This window comes from Sceloporus occidentalis, unplaced genomic scaffold (assembly GCF_023333645.1).
Source record: "Sceloporus occidentalis isolate IW3139 unplaced genomic scaffold, rSceOcc1.0.p SCAF_27, whole genome shotgun sequence".
NCBI lineage: Eukaryota > Metazoa > Chordata > Lepidosauria > Squamata > Phrynosomatidae > Sceloporus > Sceloporus occidentalis.
This window is the reverse complement of record NW_028317007.1, coordinates 4,725,922-4,745,911: the sequence shown is the minus strand read 5'-3', so window position 1 is coordinate 4,745,911 and position 19,990 is coordinate 4,725,922. Positions and strand designations below refer to the sequence as shown.

General features: G+C 38.7%; 1 protein-coding gene across 1 annotated transcript in view; it reads right to left on the bottom strand.

The window, feature by feature from the left end:
* Nucleotides 1-19,392, bottom strand: part of LOC149299874 (LIM domain only protein 7-like) — a 65,138-nt gene extending 45,746 nt beyond the window's left edge. Inside the window, exons 1-3 of the mRNA XM_089485838.1 lie at nucleotides 19,324-19,392; nucleotides 9,977-10,047; nucleotides 9,667-9,736 (exon numbers count right to left, since the gene is read on the bottom strand). Coding sequence (XP_089341964.1) covers nucleotides 9,667-9,736; nucleotides 9,977-10,047; nucleotides 19,324-19,392 — 210 coding nt within the window. The remainder of the gene's footprint in view (nucleotides 1-9,666; nucleotides 9,737-9,976; nucleotides 10,048-19,323) is intronic.
* Nucleotides 19,393-19,990: the final 598 nt, after the last annotated feature.

The following is a 19,990-nucleotide window of genomic DNA, read 5'->3' as shown; positions in this document are numbered from 1 at the left end:
TACAGGTGCTATCCAGATCGTAAATATGGGTCCCTGGGGTGGAGCAATTGGAGAGCAGGGTGGGACAATGCTCTGTTCCCCCATTCTGTGGAAAATCCATGCCGGCTTTTACAGGAGGTTAGAAGCCTGCAGGATCCGGTCCGGGATTCCTATGGGGCCGGCATCAGCCACAGGTGCTGGACATTAAAAACTCCTGGAGCCTGATAATCAGGGAGACTGTTGGGGGAAGAGGAAGTTCCCTGTTGCCCTGTGGGCAAGGAGAGGCCCTGAAGAAGACCATCCCTGAGCCAAGTGAGGCAATACCTGCCTGGACATTTTGTGTGCTGTCTGGGGGAGGTTTTCCAGAGCCTGGCGTAGCTGGGTCTGGCTGGGAGGTTGAGGTAGTGGGTGATTAGGCTGGTCAGTCTGGACCAGCATAGTTCAGTTAGAGAGGACTCCAATCGGGAGCTAGGTTTTCTTTTTATGACTTGTTTTTTTTAAACAATTAAAATAAAGTGCTGTTTTGCTCAAAGCTGGTGTTTCCGACTCTAATTGCCCTAGAGGTCTGTGCTTAGGACCCCTAAATGTGACATGTATGGCCGTCATGCAACATGGTTTGTCACACTATAAAGAAAGCAAAGATAGGCAACTCATAAAAATGCAACTTTATTATGTATGTGCGGGGCCATGGATTATGTCTGAACTCCATAAGCAAATGTACAAATACATCATACATTACGCATAACACTATATAATGGCATAGAGTTTTCACAGATGCTGGCTACAACAGGTACTGGGCAGAGTTGTGGTCTTCCTACTAGGGGCAGATCGCCTTATTGGGACACCAAAAAAAAAACACAATTCTGGAAAAACATGGGGCGCCAAGGAGTTTTGTCCTGGGGTGCTATTTGGTCCAAGATCATCCCTGTATTAATAATGTACATTATAAAGAAGATGCCATTTTGCCTATGAATCTGAGGGCTCCTCTCATATGTTCCTTATATTAGTGCCACAGAGCTCCTGATAAATACAATAGGTTTTGCCAACAAACAAATCATTTCCCTATCATGACCACACAATTACATAATTCTACACAAACAAAAAATGCTTATTGTAGAATGGCATCTATAAAAGTGGTAATAAGCAAGCTATAGAGTGTTTACAAAAAGTAAAAAAAAAACAAAAAACAGATTATATATATTGTTTATAAGGTGACACACATACACACACTAACACCCTACAGGCAATAAGGCAATAACCCTGGACAAAGTACAATAGAAAAGTTCTCAGATTCCGTGCTCATAATGGTGGAGATTACAGTTCTCTTGAACTATATTCTAAAAAACAAATGGCGGTATTAAGTCTTTTACATGCTGTCTTGCATCCAAATTGAAAAGGTGTGACTTAAAGGCATTTTTGCATGATTGTTTCGTCACAGCATCGTTGGGATATTCGTCACAAGACTATGGGTGCGGAACAAAATATTCAGCTGTCAAAGGCATCCCTTAAAGTGACAACACATTTAAAAATAACCCAAATATTACAAGGAGGTACAGATACTAGCTTTGTGCATAGCAAGCATTCCATTTCATGAAGGACAGGCACAGAAGATAACCAGTCACTGAAAGGCAATTATATTATGTCTGTACACATATTCCTCTCCTTATTAAAATACAGATTAATGGCGCATAAAAACGTACTAAATTCTTTCATTAAAATTGTATTTAGATACATGAGTTTGACAGGATGAAGGAAATATAATTCCTTCCCTATGCAAGCTAGAGAGATGTTATAATTAAGTTGTAGATCTTTCTATTGGGTGACGCGTCACGTTTCTACCAAGTCTGTTTAATTACCTTATAAAAGTAATGTCACATGAGAAAGAAGAAAAAAAAAAAAGATTTTATAATGCAGGAGCTGAAAGCATTCATCATGGGAATAATAAAATGCATCTTCAGTATGTCATTATTTCCCTTACTACTTAAAAGGTTCTGTAAAGTGCATCATACTTTTATAGACAGACAATAATCGAGACTCATCACACCGCTCGCCCACATTCATGGGGACGGTGGAGGGGTGAACTTGCCTCTCGTTTGGGTCTGTCGAGGTTACATTAAGGAACATATCCTCATTAATCTCACAACGATCCAAGGAGCAAAGTTCCAGAGGACAGATCGAAAAACATCTAAGTTGATAATTCTCAGGTTCTCCCAGAACTTCCATTGATTTTGTGAATTAACAACATCAAATCACATAAATATTCAGATAAAGCCTAATTTGGGAATGTTTGCGTGTGTTTATTCAGTAACCACCTAAGTGTTATTTAATGTTTATTTTACGTTCAATAGTAGATACAGCGTTTACATCAGCACAGCCTGCAATACGCTATCAGGTGGTCATTAGTAATAATAGCATGACTTAAGTACTTACGTAATGCGGACACACAATGCTCTTGAGAAGTTGCAACACAGCAAACAATCAGCTTAACACATATAATCGTACACGGCATTCGCCCCACACATCCATGGCATTGGAAAACCAAGGAACCAAGCTGAGAAATGCAGATTCCTATAACAGTTCATTCACAGTGTATCGTTGGCCAAATCCCTGTACACTGCAAATATTTATGTCCCTCCACAAGGACTGACAACCCATTAAGCATAACTGCTGAAAATGTGAGGAATTTAGGTTACACAACCACTAATTACGCAGTCTGTTCAGACACTCTCATAAAGAGCCTAGAAGCTGGTGCAAAAGAAACATAAGTCCTTCTACCATCAAGGCACTTGAGTGCAGGTTATGGCATATTGGAGGGCAAAAAGAGCACCACTCTAGCCCAGGCATTTGGGCTGGTCCCACTATATAGACGACTAAGAGTCTCCTTGGGGATAGGGGTGATGCTGGCTAAGATCCCAGATACGGACAGATTAGCCCACCTCCGAGGATGCCAGCAGCCCATGAGATTAAGAAACTCCCTGCTAGCTACTCTATGTGAAAAACAAAGTGCCGGTCCAACACTGCCCATCACCTGGCATTCAGAGCATGAAAGGTGGTAGGAAGATCTATGCCAGTAAAGGCAATCCGTGGAAAAAAAAAAACCCTCAAAACTGTTCTCCTGACCCAAGTACAGGTAGGATAAAAGGAAGTGGCGTGCACAGATGTAAGTTATCAAGAGCTGGTGCCGTCAGACAGAACTCAATGCAGAGGCTCCTTATGGCTGTTCTATAAAAGATGAGAAGGCAAAGGGCAAAACGATGGAGGAAATTAAAACTAATATTGTAATGGATAGATGGGGTACTGAGGTAGGTGAGGTCCCAAATGAAGAGGCGGTTTACTGAAAGCCCACCAGCTTTAAAGACCTTCAAGTTTATGAATAAATAAATACATTTCTGTAAAGCAGACACTGCTGCCACTACTAAGGTGGCAGATGTAGAGTTGGACCTCTTTTCAGTCAGAAACTACACAAATAAAAAGTGATATTTAGCATATTTGGATGACTCATTTGATTGGCATCCTTATGACATCACTGTATTTTAGAAAACATAACTGCAACAAGGCGGACCATCAAGGAAAAGGTAAAATATTGTAGTCAGACAATTTAAATGACATGCCTGATCACCTCTGCACAATCACACCCAAATGTTCACGTAACTTGTCTGATCTTTACAATAACCACTGAGATTAAAATCGAAATGACATTTCAGTGACTGAAACCATTTAACCCATATTCAAAGTTCTGGCAATTTTAAATAATAGGTTTAGAGTAAAATGTATTGAATTCTAGAATTAAAGAGAAAACTACACCCCTGAAACTAAAGATTGGGAACTAATAATTTAGTAAAGAAGTGTTTTTACTCATTAAGCAACATGCCTTAAGATTATTCAGCGTATAGATATACAAATACACGCACCACTACACAACTTGCACATGAACTAGACACCTAGAAGTGGATCTACCACCTGCTGATTTAATATACATTTTATTTGAGAAGACAGAGTCCCCACGTGCAGGAAGGTGGCACTTGGGTTTGATAAGGTTGATAGGTGGGTCCACATTCCCACCATACCCAGAGTCTGGCCATGCACCCTCCCACCCTTAACATCTACACCCAACAGAGGTGTCCCGATGTTAGGTAACTAAAATTCAAGCACCACAGTTAATCACATCCAGGGACTTTCTACATGAGACTTTTCATATATTAATGTTTGCAAGCAAATGATTTTAACAAAAACTTGCCATAGGATGCCATAATATTTAGAAGTCACCTGTGCACAAGCTGTACATACTGTACTTGTTGGCTTAGAATTTGCCAATTTTGATTGAATGATCATAGGCAAAAGCAGCCAACGCCAAAAAAAAGAAAATCACTCGGTGTAAAAGCAAACTTACAAATGAAACCAGACTGCACTGTGGCATAATATTTTTTATTGAGGTTACCTGCATGTACGCTAACCTCGCAACTGATACATCATGCGCACGCACCCTGTGAAATATTTAACCTTCAGCACCAGGGTGTAGACAGGTGAAGAACCAAGCCTTATTAGGAAAAAAAGACTAACGTTACATGGCTAGTACACACCCCGTGTAGCTATGCTGTCACATATATTTTAACATTCTATTCCAGTAACATCAATATACAGTATTTTATGAGTAAGGCAGCACACTTTAACATGCATCTATGCAGACTACGCGAGAAAACATTATGAAGTACACAAAAGATTAGACAGACATCCTGATGGAAAGAGACAGAAGGCAAAAAAAGAGCATTTACTAATACTTGTAAAATTTTTATTAAAACCTCTCTTTGTGACGGAAGCCAAAGTGACCATTTTTTCAAAATGTTTTTGTAGGGATAATTATTCTGTGATTAGAAAGCCGGCGCTTGTTTTCACAGCAGTGCGTCTTTTTTCCAAGAATAACCACTCCAATTCTGCTCTAATTTTGTGTAAATACAAGCCAAAAGTATGTTTACAGCTGTCTATGACTCTTATATAGAATATTTGTAAGATCTCTTATCACAAGTGTTTCAAGACCTCTGAGACTAGATTAAAATAATAAGGAAGTTAAAATGACTTTAAAGTTGATTCAACATTGGTTGGAGGCTACCCCTATGTGGGTTGATCTATACATTTTTTTTTCTAATCAAATGAGAAGTGACGGTATAGATCAAAAGACAAACGGCCAGATTGGTTCATCTAAGTAGAGTCCATCCCTACTATGTACTGTTCATCAGCGTACATAAAGATGTAATACACAAATTGGTTGCACTTCCATGTCAGGGGCGGACTGGGCCGGGGGGCAGGGGGGCAATTGCCCCCCAGGCCGCCCTAAATCCGGGCCGGTGGGCCGGACGGACGAGCATTCAATGCGGCTGCGGCCGCAAAGTTAAAAACTAAGCGGCCGCGAGCAGGATTGAATGCGGCCGTCATGCGTACCTGGCGTGGGGGGGAGGGGGGCGGTCCGCCCCGGCTGCCGCTCATCTGAGGGGTGCCACCATGCCGGCACGCCTTCAGAAATGATGCGCGCGGCACAACATTGAAGCCACGCCCACCGTCTTCCGCGCTCAGTGCACCGGAAGGACAGGAAGAAGAAGAAGAGGAGGAGGAGGAAAAGTGAGAGTGAAATAAGAAAAGGTAGGAAAGAGTGGATTAGTAAGTGTGTGAGAGTGATGGGTGTTATGCTGAATGTAAGTGTGTGAGAGTGATGGGTGTTATGCTGAATGTAAGTGTGTGAGAGTGATGGGTGTTATGCTGAATGTAAGTGTGTGAGAGTTATGGGTGTTATGCTGAATGTAAGTGTGTGAGAGTGATGGGTGTTATGCTGAATGTTTGTGAATGAGGGTTTCAGATAGCATGGATGTGTAAGTGTTGGGGGATAGCTTGGCATAGGGAGTCCGTAATCACATTCCTTTCATGCCCAGATTCCAGCATGTAGTGGCTGCCTAGGCATGATAGGAGTGTGATTGCTGTTATAAATTATTTTTTGGTCCAACTTCGGTGTGTTAACACTTTTATTGGACAGAATAATTCAATGACATATATATATATATATATATATATAATTGCAAACAGCAATCACACTCCTATCATGCTAAGTCAGCCAGCACATGCTAGAACCTGGGCATGATAGGATTGTGATTGTTGTTTATATATATATATATATATATATATATATGTGTGTTTGTGTGTATATATATATGTTAATATTGTTGTTGATTTTTTTGTCTAATTTTGGTGTTACTTTTAATAAAGTATTTTAAAGTTTTTTTTTGGTTTTTTTTTCAGTTTTGGCCAAGTGAATGCTGAATTTTTAGTTTCAGTCCAGAATTTTCATTTCGTTGCATCCCTACTATATACTATGCCAGTCACTAAAGTGGTAAGCCTACACCACATCAATGTTTGGCTTAGTATATAGTGATAGGGGTTGTCAGTGTCTGGCTCAATGTATAGGCACACATTGACGGTGGTACCGCATAATCCCTAAGCATATAATGATAACAAATATGCTGTACCCCTGTCAATGTTTGCCTAACCATAGAAACTATGCAGTTTTAAAGTGTGTGTGTGTGTGTGGGGGGGGTGCCACATACAGAGTCTGCCACAGGTGCCAAATACTCTCGGTACCCCCCTGCATCATGCGGCTGTCAGACCCAATGGCCATGCCTCAGCTCCTCTTCCCACGTCTTAAAAGTGGTGGGATGAAGAGCTGAGGCATGCGGTGCGTGCACGCCGGCCACTTTAATTTCATTAGGCGCTGGTGGAGTGACTGTCGCACGACGGCCGCTTTCAATGTCGCTCGCAGCCGCTTTGATGGTGCAACGGGCCAGTTGACTAGACTTGCCCCCCAGGCCTTAGGCTGCCAGCCCTCCCCTGTCCATGGTACAATAAATTCATTAAGGGGACAAATCCAAAACATATCCCTGCCCAATTTTTCACATTCAAAACCAGGACCTGAAACGTAATACTTGAACATTGTTTACAGCGGCTGAGCAAAGTACAGTATTAGAAATGGAGATATATTCATATTACAGTCACAAATGTTGTCCTCCAAAAGAACTTTGAATTAGACTGGGCTCTATACATTAGTCAATAGCAAGTTTCTGTCTATTAGAAATAGTTCAAATACATTCCACTTGGGAAGAACCCAAGATACTGTCAACCGTCAATCCCTACTCAGTAGGCTCTTTATCCCACATGTATTATGAACTGGCTTTAGACACGTCTATCCTTGTTTCATTAATGATTGGGAAGAGGCTGCGCACACCTTCATCCCACAACCGATTTTATAAACTGGCATGAAAAATAGGGGAGAGGTTAGACTACTATTTATTTAGCATAGAAAGAGTAAAAGTTTGCAGTCAACATTTCTACTCCACACGTAGGAGACAAGCATGAAATACAAGCGTGTAAATGACAATGTTATTTTTATTGGAGTCATTTTAAGATTTCAGTGTACAACTAGCAGACAGAACTGGTTGGCGGTTTGAAGTGAAATAAGAGTACAGTATCAGAATGTGCCTGTGTCTGAGAAGACCTTCAAAATTACCTCCTTTTCTAAACACCCCAAGTCTCCAGAAGAGAATATTTACAAAAATATAATATACAAAATTTGACATTTTGAGCCAACATTCTTTTTTTTACTACAATTCAGGCTGTGCGTGATTTTAAATGACAGGGGGTAGAGCTGGGGGTCAACAGAGTCGCCTGCGGGAACTGTTAATTTCTTTAGAAAGTCATGCAGTAAAGTGTAACAGGTACTTGCACTGAGCACCATCACACTCAATCAGTTAACATTGCGATAATGATGCTGGTTACTACTGACAGGAAGAGACTGCAGCTTTGGGTAGACATACTGTTATGTCTGAAGGGCCGTTGGTGCCTCTTCACCTAGGACTTAATGTCAAGTTTTAAAGGTGTATTTCAAGGCCCAATAGGGAGGTTTCTGTTTATGGGGATGTTATCAGAGATTGACTAGGACTTTGTGACTTATTGATAGTTATCAAAACAGGCATTTAAATAAAGTAGTAGTACTGATCATTCCTACATCTCAACCACACAACCAATTCCAGGGTGTTTTCAAGCTGGAGACCAGCAGTGTTGGAAGTGATCATGTGGTCCCCTCAAAACGCTATAAAAGTTTTATGTCATAATGATTAACTTAGTGGGAAAAAAAATTAACCTTTGCAGCAAGTGCAATTAATACAGTTAGGGACAGGCATACACCATCCAGAGTCTAAGATGATACCAAGAACTGAGGTCTGAGTCTTTACAGCAAGTAAAATGAGAAGTCTAGATGCGCCAAATGGTTCTCATCTGCCATCAGATGGGATACCATAAGGCTATCCTGAAAATTCTTATTTATGCCAAGACCAAGGAACAAATAAGGGAAACAATCGGCAACTGGGTGGTTCTTATCTCCTGTCAAATTATGTTTCGTGTGTGTGGCATTGGTCATTGAATTGCTCTTCACTAAGCACTTTAAAAACCATGTTGTCTATAGTCACACATAAGAGTTACATTCTGCACAAACTTGCAATCAGATAGTTATTCTTTACGTCCCCTCACATACTTGTTAAGAATAGAACATTTCTGTTCAACTAATAAACAGAAGTACGAGGCTCCAAAACATTAAGGATACTTAAAAATTGTTACAAAACAAATCTGTGAACATCTAGTCACGTAAATGATTAGAAGCTTTTTTTTTAGTGTGTATTTGTAATTCTATAAACAGTCATGAGGGCACCATGAGCCATAAAAGTTTGTAAGCGGCATTTTCTACAGTAGAGTGCTTTTATTTGACTTTTAATGGACAGGACTGATTGTATATACCAAGTATACAATGTGTATATGAAAATAATTTTAGGCTGTTGTGTTAATGGAATATTTGGCCAACCTAGTCTGCCTGTTTTTCCCTACTCTAAAGAATTGGACCTTAATCTAATCTTAGATCCAGGACATCTTTACAACTATCCCATGCATGGTTATATTCTCTTACTGTATACCAGGTACTCGCAAGGATTCCTACTTATATGGACTAGAAACCGTGTTTTGTTTTTCCACAATCTTTTACGGTGTTTCTGCTGCCGTTGACTGTGTCAATCCATACTTGGTGTGAAGACCATTCAAAGTAGGAAAAAACAAATCAGGACTAGCATGACAAGCTATTAAGTGAATGCGAACAATCACTCAGCAACTTTACAGTTTAAACATGAAAGGTGGAGATAAGGACGAAAAACAATTATGTTTTCTTGGTTACCCATTTTAAAAAAAAAAAAGTTTCAGACTTTCCTTCTGCAGACGTTATCTGTAACCAGACTGATTAGAACACAATGGCCTCTTAGGCAACTCTGTTGATTTATTTCACCCGTGCAGTTGGATAACAACACATGCGCCACCGATCTATTTTTAAACCAGTATGGTTGAAACACGAAGGTATAATGAAGCATATCTGTTAATGAGCCAGACTAAGTGAGCTAAATGGTTCTTATCTGCTGTCAAAATGTATGGTTTTAAACATGTTATTCATAAGAGTACAGTGTATAACTTCACATTGTATACAGTTACACAGCCTGGAAATCCAGCTGCCTTTGCTCGTAAAAGTAGCTCTTAAATGAATAATTAAAGCGTTTCCAGGCCAGGGCAGATATTAAACCAGAATGTAGCTAAGGTCTTGCTATGATTACTTACCAAGCCAGCAATAGGTGTGGACAAGCGATTGATCTTTTTGATGATCCCAGGTTTGATCTTGTTAATTAAACTGAAAATTAAGCATGAATACATTCAGTTGAAGCAAGAGTAACATGTGCCCTATGTTACAATTAACAGGAAATGTGTGCACTAGTTTATAATACATTTAGCTACTCTAAAATTTATTAAAAGAAAAAAATTTGATTTGATTCTAGTAATTCAATCGAAGTCAATCCTTTTTAAGCATTTTTAAATACAAAATGAAGTATTTATTTTATAGATAAAAAAAAAAAAAATGAAAGTCACTTACTCGCACAACAGTACACCATTTTCCAAAGCACAGCGGAAGTCCCGATTTCCAAAGCTTTTGCCGGTAACTTCCTACCACCGAACAAAAAAGGAAAAAATGGTAAATGTCGTAAATAGAAAACCTGAAACAAGTTGTAACAAAGAAATAGGTTTGGTTTTTTTTACATCATCTTACTCATATACCAAGTATTTTAGGTTTACTATTTAACCGACGATGCATGACAATAAACCGAGCATTAAAAAATTGTGGCCCAAGACAAAACGTGAGTAAGCTTTTAAAATAACTCACAGAAACCAGTTATTTTTCATCTACCAGTTTTCAGGAAACGAGGTGAATCCACAGAGATCCATCTCATTTTGTGTTCCATTGACAGCTGAGGGGCTGCAGTAAAACATGGGTCATGTCAGTACCTTTCTCAATCAGCTGAGGCTGGGTACTCACGAAATGACCTTCCCCTCAATGCTCCTGCAGTCAAGAACCCTCCACAATGTTTGCCTAGTGTGCTAGGACCTTAGGGCTAACCCTGTACTTTGCAACTATGAAAAGGTTCCGATGTACTTCATTTTTTAAACTTTATTACCAAAGGAATTTAAAATTTAGTATCTAGCATGGCAAACACAACATTTTATACTTGAAGGCCAGAGAAGACCATAAAGCAAAACCATATTATAGAATATTCACAGAAATCCACAGAGTTCCCTTTAAACAGTTCCTGAAGCGTGTTATGTGAGAGAATAAAAGTGATTTGCTCAATAATTATGCTCAGAGTGTTTAATGCTTTACTGAGCAAATCAACAAATTAAGGTGGGGCATCGAATGCGATGGAAACTATGTGCATTCCCTCCTTATCTAATCCTGAAGGCGTTGCACCATTACCTTCACACACCATGACAGAAGGGACAGGCCGAGTTTTTTTTTTCTTTTCTTTTCCTTTGTTTTTAAAGCATTAGCTTCCAAGTAGCAGTTCTCAAGATGATGAACACCTAATCAGCGTTAATGACAGCTCGTGTTGTTTCAGTAAAGACAGCGCTAAACATGGTCACTGGGGTGGGTTGGGCAGGAGAAAATCCACTTAATTTATCAAGTCCAAAACCACAGAACATTGGTCAAGCATGAAAATCATAGACTTTATACACTGTAGCCACTAACTTTGGAAGGCTCACAAATGCCTTAAAGTATGGTCTGATTATGTAAGAAAAGGAGTTAAGAGATCAACCACATTCAACAGTTCAACATTCAACCACGTTCTTTTATTGTAGACTGTGTGATTCAGATGTTATATCTTCCCTACCGCATATCCTGCCCATTTTAATGCAGGGTGTGAGCATACAAAAAAAAAAGTAATTTACCTGTCAGGCCACATTTCTGCTCTTTACACAGTCCAAAACAAAGTAATGATCATCCCTTTAACGCAGGTGCCAAGTTATCATAAAGTCTAGCTCTCAGTAATATTCCGATAGCAGAATTCCTATACAATCCAAAATAAGGTATCACATACCTCCCAATCGTCCTGTACAGTACTTATTTTAAGATATCGTGCTGCCAACCACTCCAACTCTCTGGCTTTTGGAAGAAATTGGACCAGCAGGACATGACACTGATTGAGATCTGTCCTTCTGCAGCACAGACCCCAGTCACGGTTACCACCTCATGACATTTCAACTCAGCACTACAAGGTGGTCGAGCAAGTTGGCAAAAACAAAAGCTTTCTAATATCCTTAGAGTGGATCATGGAAGCTGTAGTTCATCAACAACTGTAAAGCTGCAAGTTACTCGTCCTACTAGCTATAAACTGAATCAATGCTCTATAGAGATAATGTGTCACACATTACTCAAGAGGGAGCGGAGATCACTTTACATTATAAAAAGGTCCAACCCTCAGCTTCATATGCACAAAATGGCTTGGATGGTCCTGTATAAAGAATATTGAAATCATGCTCTCGGAAGTTGCTTCATTGATTGAACCATGTATTAGAGAGCATAGCCATTCTTGCAGGAAAAACCCTGTATACTGCATACTCAATTACAGGAGTCGAAACCACAACTCTCCAGGAAACTCTCCTGCCAACCACTGCTTTAGAGAATAAACTAAGTATATTGTCTGTAGAAACAGCAAATTCTAATGCACAGGAAACTACACACTTTAAAAGTAGTATTTCTCTCCAGAACTGAAATAAATATTTGAAAAACTATAAGAAAAAGGTATATAAAGGAGTGCCACACTTAGTGATTAAGAATGTAATACATTAAAAACAAAAAAACAGCAGAAACAGATATGTCGCAGGAGCTCACAATTAGCCTGACATGCTTTAATCATCATTGAATAATCATTGCATTACAACTCATTGCAGTTAATGTCAAACAAGAAATGCTGACATTTCACACAATTTTGAAGGTGAAAATGATTTGAGTCATAAAACCAACTCAAGTTCAGTTGTGTGAAGCCAGTAAGAGATCATAAAAATGCCTCAAATTGTTCCAGCGGTAATAAAACAAATTGGAGAAGCAGTCAAAGTCCTGCCCTGCAGAGGTAATCTGCATTCCCTCGTTAACTCTATAAAATAAGAGTACAGAACTGTCACCATCGCAGCTTTCTAAAAGAAACATTGCAAGACAGGAATGCAGCAATTATGGTGGAACATTGGGGTCAGGATTCACCCAGGAGTCCCCAAAATGAGAATCAAAACACCATGCATACGCAAAGCAAATATTTATTGGTTAGATGAAGCAAGGGTCAAGGTTTTGACTTCAGCAGGCCTTCATCAAGACAGGCCACAACGAGCTTTCACTACAACTGAACTCATTTAATAAAATTACCTGTAGCTTGCGTCAATCAGTGTAATAGTTTTGAAGACCTTTTTAATGTAGGAAAGTCAAAATCGGTGGCAAACCCATAATATTGATTATTGATTCTGAAACTCTCTCTCTACCCCAACTTTACGAAGGCTGACAAAGCCATTCAACCAAAGCAGATAAGTACATCAACAAATGAAGAGCAATAACTTATTAAGGAGAAATAATTCCGCTGATCCGCAGTAGAGGACGATACAATGTTTCCTCCAGTGGTATATACAAAGTGGCTAACAAGTATATAGTGCTTACTTTAATTTGTAAACCTCATAGCATGGGTGTATTTAGTGCAGTATACTGGTAAATACCGGTAATGCTCTATTTGAGAAAGTGACATACCTGCTTTGACAATAACTATATATTTACACTGCATGGTCAAAAAAAGTGTATTTTCTCAGGCCATGGAACGAACATTGAGCTGTGCAGTTATAAAGCTGTGGCTTTTTAACTACTTAAAGCAGTAATGGGTATTACTCTTTTTTTTTTTCTTAAGTACAAATAAAAATCTTCTTTGATAAATTAAATCCTTTGGTTCCCATCTTTGAAAGCAGATTATAACAAAAAGGAAAAAAACTAACCGCCTGTTGTAGCTTGCAGAATATTAGTGTGGAGAGGTAAGGGAAAGCTGTTACTGATCCCACATTACATTAAAATACTCAGTCCTAGATAGAAGGTTAAAGACATCCTTCCAGTATTACTCTACAACATTTAAAAAGGAACATACAGATGAAATGACATTTTGAGAAATGCATAAGTTTTGATTTTGTTATTAATTCTGCTCATTAAAATCTAAAAATAGAATCAGTTTTAAGTAAAACTTCTACACTATACCCCACAAAAACACAAACTAGAAAAGCAAACAAATAACTCATAGGAGGAAGGGGAAAAAATAATAAAAAAATATATATATATATATATATATATATATATATATATATATAAAATCAGAAGGTCCAGTCATAAATGGCTCTCATGTGCCAAACTGCTATCCTAACAATTCGCGTGTGATATTCATGTTGTCTGAAACCATATTTCAGCTAAATTATTAATCAATATGTTAGGATTATATAATAGATTGTGGCTGCTAAAGCATAATGCAAGGTCATATTTACAAAGTCTCAGAAACTCTGTTAAGGCGATGTCTTCAGGCGCTGCACTGACACGACGACAGTACATATTGGAATGCAACGTTACACATCTACCTAGAAACTCCTAAATATGTCGATGACAAGCCCTAAAACAAACACGATAGGCATCATAAACCTACGATGATGCAGAAGTGAGACCATTAAAGAAACTTGACTCACAAAAAAAAAAAAAAAGGGGATGCGGCCCTGTTTATCTGATTCCAGATGGGGAGATAACCCAAACGGTACGGAGATATTGCTTCACAAGGGAAAATGTATGGGTCTAAAATAGTTTTTGTTTTTTTTACAGAACATGTAATTCCTCAAAAGAATAGCCTCAGCCTGTGTACATTAACAAATCCTGACCTCTGCTGGCAGACTAGGAATTCTTTTTTAGCTTCTGCAAAGAGAATGATCAGCCATAGAGAAAAAGGCATAACATTTCCTTGGGGGCACTTTTAATAAAAATGATTCCCCTGTGTATTCCAAACCAAATCGTAAAAGTAGCTTAACCTGACCCGAAATATATGTTGTACCAGGTAAAAAATAAATAAATAAATAAAAGCGGCCAGGTCCTCCACAAGGAGAAATCCAGCAAGTTCCCGAGTAGAAAAAATAGCCCAGAGATGACCATGTTCTCTAGGTGCATTGACTTTACATTTTTTAATTCTTAATTCAGTATCAAAGGTTAAATAGTGTCCTCAGTGTTGAAAGCATCACAACATTGAGTGAAGTCACATAAGAGCCACCCCAATGTCCTTGTTTAGGAGGGAAAGTTTCTCGTTTCTACCCAAATCCCAAATTCCCTCATTTCTCACCTGAGGTCCCCTAAAGAGTATCACGGTATCCCACAGCGCTAAAAGTCACAATGTGTACATAAACAGAAGACTCTTAAATAAAATTGCATAAATAAAGACACATTGTCCTTGCAAATTGTCTTAGTTCCATAAACAGTTATCTCTCGCAACGCAACGATGTTTTTTGGCAAAAGCTCTTCCCCACTTTCTGAAATGTCAGAAGGTACGCAAGAATAATGGTCTCTAGATTGTAATCTCGTTTGAGCAGGGCCCTCATCACCATACCTGGGAATTCTCCAGGTTTGCTCGGAGATTGCCGGGTGAAGCACCGCTTCTCCGGGTCAAGACCCAAATCCTCAGGGTCTTTACATGCCCCGCCCATTTTCCCTTTAAATGGGGGTGTTTCCCATCGCCAGGGGACCGCCCGCCGCCGTCAGTGGGCAGTCCTGGGCGCGTCCCGCAAGGGAAGGCTCTGGGTAGCCGGAGCCCAGAAATTCCCAGGTATGCTCATCGCCTGTTCTGCAAGCCAAATTATTATGTTATATACTACTTGTTATGTCCTATCTACCCATTCTACAGCGCTATATAAAACAATAACAATAAATCTAGCAGATTATATGCACTTGTCAGGCCCCCCAAACAGTAAACAGTGCCATTTTATTTTTCTGACACTTGTGCTAGAAGATTTTAGACTAAAGGGAGTCCTGTCTTCATCAAAAGCACACATGTCTTTCAAGTGTGTATACCAGATCTCTGTAGGGGGCATGTTTGCGATTCTGGAATGTTATTCCTCAGTGACTTCAAGCTTCACTACCTGTAAATCATTAGCTTCTGAAGTAAAACGGAAAAAAAGTGTTTTAGACATTAAAATCAGACCAGATGGACCCAATAAGGCTACTCTTATAGAAAGTCACACTAAGCAATCAATGGCCTAATGCTAGCACTACGATAGAGATGAAGTTCAAGAAAATATAATATCCAGTAAACCTTTAACATTTTTTTTTCTGTATAAATATTAAACCACCAAATGTTTGTGTTTTTGTTTTCAGCAGACGAAACAGGCCACGCGTCCTAAAAAAAATTAACTTTGAAGTAATGAAATCGGAAATAAAAATACAATTTGGTAGGAGTTCAGCCCCAGTTATAAGCCCCACATTTTATTTTGAGTCAATAGGTATGACGGAAGGATAGGGAAGGTACAATACAGGCAAATACGACAATTCAAATTTTTCTTAAAAATCCACCCTGTAAAAAAGCCATCAGAGAAGGTGATTTTAGTACAACGACACTGAAAACTTCTAACTACTGAAAATGAAGGGCCAACAATGACATGTTTTCCCAGCAAAACAGGCTTATTCAATGGGTGGGAATATGCTAAAGCAATCTGATTTATTATGCATTATACAGGGCCGCCAAGTTCTTCCTGCAACAGAAGCTCACTGGGCTAGGCCTTCATAATGTAGAAAGGCAAGGAATTGAAAATGGAAACCTGCCTTTATTGAATAACCCCCCAAGTCTTCTCCCCATAGGAGAAGGATCTACGGATCTAAAATGAAGCCTGCCTAGACAATTACAGAACCATACAACAAAATCCCAAGAACCATGAATTCATATTTCAGTTTAAGGTTTATGAAAGAAAGAGAGAACATGTTTTGCCGATTACAAAAAAATCTAATAATTTCAAACATTGATCCGCTGCAGGTGGGGAAATAATAAAAATAAATTTTTGGGAAAAAAAATAAAAAAATAAAAGGATTTTTCTTTTTCAAAGGGACCCTCACGAAAGCTGACACTTCAGACACTAAAACCTGTTTATGCTAGTTTACCCCAAAGGCTGTATTTAGTCACGGTCTAAAGTACTTTCATAAAACCACTGGAAAAAATGCCATAACTAAATTCTTTAACCGTACCACACGGAACAGCTGCAAACGCCACCGGATAAACTTTTGGGAAAACATCTAGTTCTGAGCAGACCATGTCTGGATTTTTTATTTTTTTTGTAAGTTAAAAAGCATCAAAAATAAAACTATACATACTTTTCAAAATGTAAACATTTCTAAATGTCATCTAAATTATATATGAGGGGGTAAAACAATTATTTGATTGTACACGCAACTTATATTTAAACTTCTTTTCTGATGAATAAGAATGCCACAGAACACATGCGTAATTTTCGTGGGCAGATAAACATCTATAAATAGCAGGGTGAGAAAAGCAAACACATTCATGGGTTTGGCACACAGAAAATACCTTTAAAACGAATAGAGGACAAAAAAAATGGCCGATTAGTCACGATGGAAATCAGCAAAATGGAACTACCTTTCAGAATTCTAATACAAGGTATGTGAAATGGTAAATAGACTGCACCTGTATACATTCCTCCATCATTTCGAAGTGCGCTCCTTCACAATGAAAATCAATACGAAGGCGGCAGCGTCTAATTTATACGATGGAAGAGCTTGGCTGGCCCCGTATAATGCATAGTTAATTAACTCAATGAGAAGTCAACCTTTTTCATTGAACTATGCTTTATACGGAGCGGGCTCAGCTCTTCGCTCACAAGAAACTTTCATGCATTGATACTTCACTATTTAATTTAATTGCCAATTCTTTAAAAATAATTTAAAAAAATAATGTGATGAGATTGTGTGTGGTGAGTTTCCAAACTGATCCTTGGGGGGCCTATGTGCTTCTAGAAAAGCAAACAGTTTTTATTATCTTTATTTTTTATTAATTTATATAGCGTCAAATCACACAGCGCTTCTTACAATACAAATATTCAAGGGTACCACAAAAACTAGAACTGGCAGACATCGACAAAGCGATACATTAAGCAAAGCAGGCCCCTGTACACTTAATGCACAAACAACCAAAGACCTTACAATTCAATGCAAATAGTATATATTATAGGTAAATACAGTAAGAAAAAAAAAAAAAAAAGCATGAAATTGTAACAATTTGCTCTAGGAGGGGCGCAGTCTGCTGTGAGGTTGGGAATGTGCCAGGAAACAGCCTAAAGCATTCAGTTACCCTGGAGCCTGTAAATGTTTCCTGCATTCATTCAAAAGGAAAAAGCTACAGCGGCTTCTTAAGATTCATTTTATTCACCGGCACACGATGTTTAGGCATAAGCTGGGTTTGGCTTGTACTGGAATAGTACGCACTCGAGTAGATTCTTAGATTATTCCAGGAGACCTGCGGATACTGCAGGGGGCGCTTCGGCAGAAGAACCCCAAGAGTTATAAGAAATAGGTGTTGTGTCATCAACAGCATGTCTATGTTTGGCGTCAATTAAGGGCCTCTTGTTGAAAGTGGGTAAAAACTATAGTATTTTTGTTGGATGGGTGACGTATGGCTACAGACAGAAAGATGCCGATTAACCTATAGAATATTAAAAAACAATGGTGTATATATACATACACTCACATTCAGGGACACTTGTGTATATTGAGAAATGTTTCTACATTTGGTCTGAATATTATTATTAATACTTTCATCCACCCATACAAGTGTAGAAATCTCCTTCATCAGTCAGGTTGTCATACCTCAATTACCATTTTTTTTAAGCTCACACCAGACTCATCATAATAGGCATTTCTTAAATAAGGACACCGGTGATTGTAAAAGATTATCCCTATAATAGGAGTCGCAATAGATAAATGATCCTGTAGCTAAACGCATGCACCTGGGCTGGGAATCGGTCGCTCGGGACTTCAGACAAACACTGAACGGCCCACTCGGCACTTCTTATTACCATGGAGCCCGCTGAGACGACAGGTCAAACCGGAGTCTCAACATGTCCATTCACTTGGTAATCTTAGAATGCTGGGAACATCCCAAACATTTTGGAATTGCAAAAATTAGCGCAAGAGTCAGTCTGCCTTGCTTAAGACAAGAATAAAAATGATCCGGAGAACCTTATTCCTTCTGTGACCATACTGTCCTCAGGCACGAAGAATTCATACACTAGGGTAATCGTTTCTGTGCTCAAACATATTACAAACGTTCCATTCACACAGTCGAGGATCGGCTGCCCTCATTATGTTCATTAACATTTTTAGTGTCAAAGCACTGCTATGCTAAACAGTGCCGCTCACCCTCTGGCACTAACGGGGTTAAACCCTCATCGGGAGCAGTTTGGCGAATCATCAGTTACTATTTGTCTGCGATTCTTTATTATTTACCTGTGAATTGGTTTTACAATTCCACTCTCACCGACTTTTTTTTTTGTAAGCGCTTTAGAAATCATGTTGTTATGTTATGCACTGCTTGTCGTGTCCTGTTTAGCTATTGTACAGCGATGTAGTATATGACGGTGCTATACGAGTCAATAAATCATTAGTTTACAGTAGAGGCATTTGTGTTCATAACCTCCATAATAAGAAGATCAATATTATTATTTATTGTTTTTTTAGTATTATGGATATTATGTCTGGTTTTATTATCAATAATAATACCAGACCAATATCATTAATAATATCAATAATAGAAATATATAAAATTTAAAAAAAACTATATCAATAATAAAAAAATAAAAAAACATACTAACATCAATATTGATAACAAATCATACCTCAACCCATCTTTGTGCTTCGGTAAATGCTAAATCACACGTAGCATCTGAATTTTCTCTCCACTCCATGGCGAGCTGGGGGGGAAAAAAAGAAAAGCAAACCAGTGAGTGCCTTTGATAATAAAAAAATATCACATGGTGCAAATTAAGCGAGCCTGCCAACGCAGGAAGATCTAAGGAAACGGATAAAACTTTGTGAAGGCAGGGATTCTTTTAAACACTGGTTATAAAACTGTAAAGTAAGAATATGGGGTAAACAGCATTTAAATCCTTCATAGCCCATTTCATACTTTTAACTAGAAGGTCAAGGGTTTATTTTACTGAGGAAGTGTCAGATACGTGGAACAGCCTTCCAGCAGAAGTGGTAGAGAGTAAAACATTGAGGGATTTTAGACATAGGTATATGGGCGCCCTGGACCGAAGATGAGACCAAGGACTGATTACGCTTGGAGTCTTTACATCAGGAAGAACGCAGAATCAGTTGGCTGCTGTGACGATACGAGCACTTTTCAAACTTTGCACCAGAATCACTTTTTATCCACAACCCCTAATAAATCAATTGTATTTTGAACCATAATAAAGGGATATTTTGAAGCAAAATCATGTTTTTATTCATTTTAGTGATTATTGAATAAGGGCTGTTAACATGAACCCAATCTCCCACCCA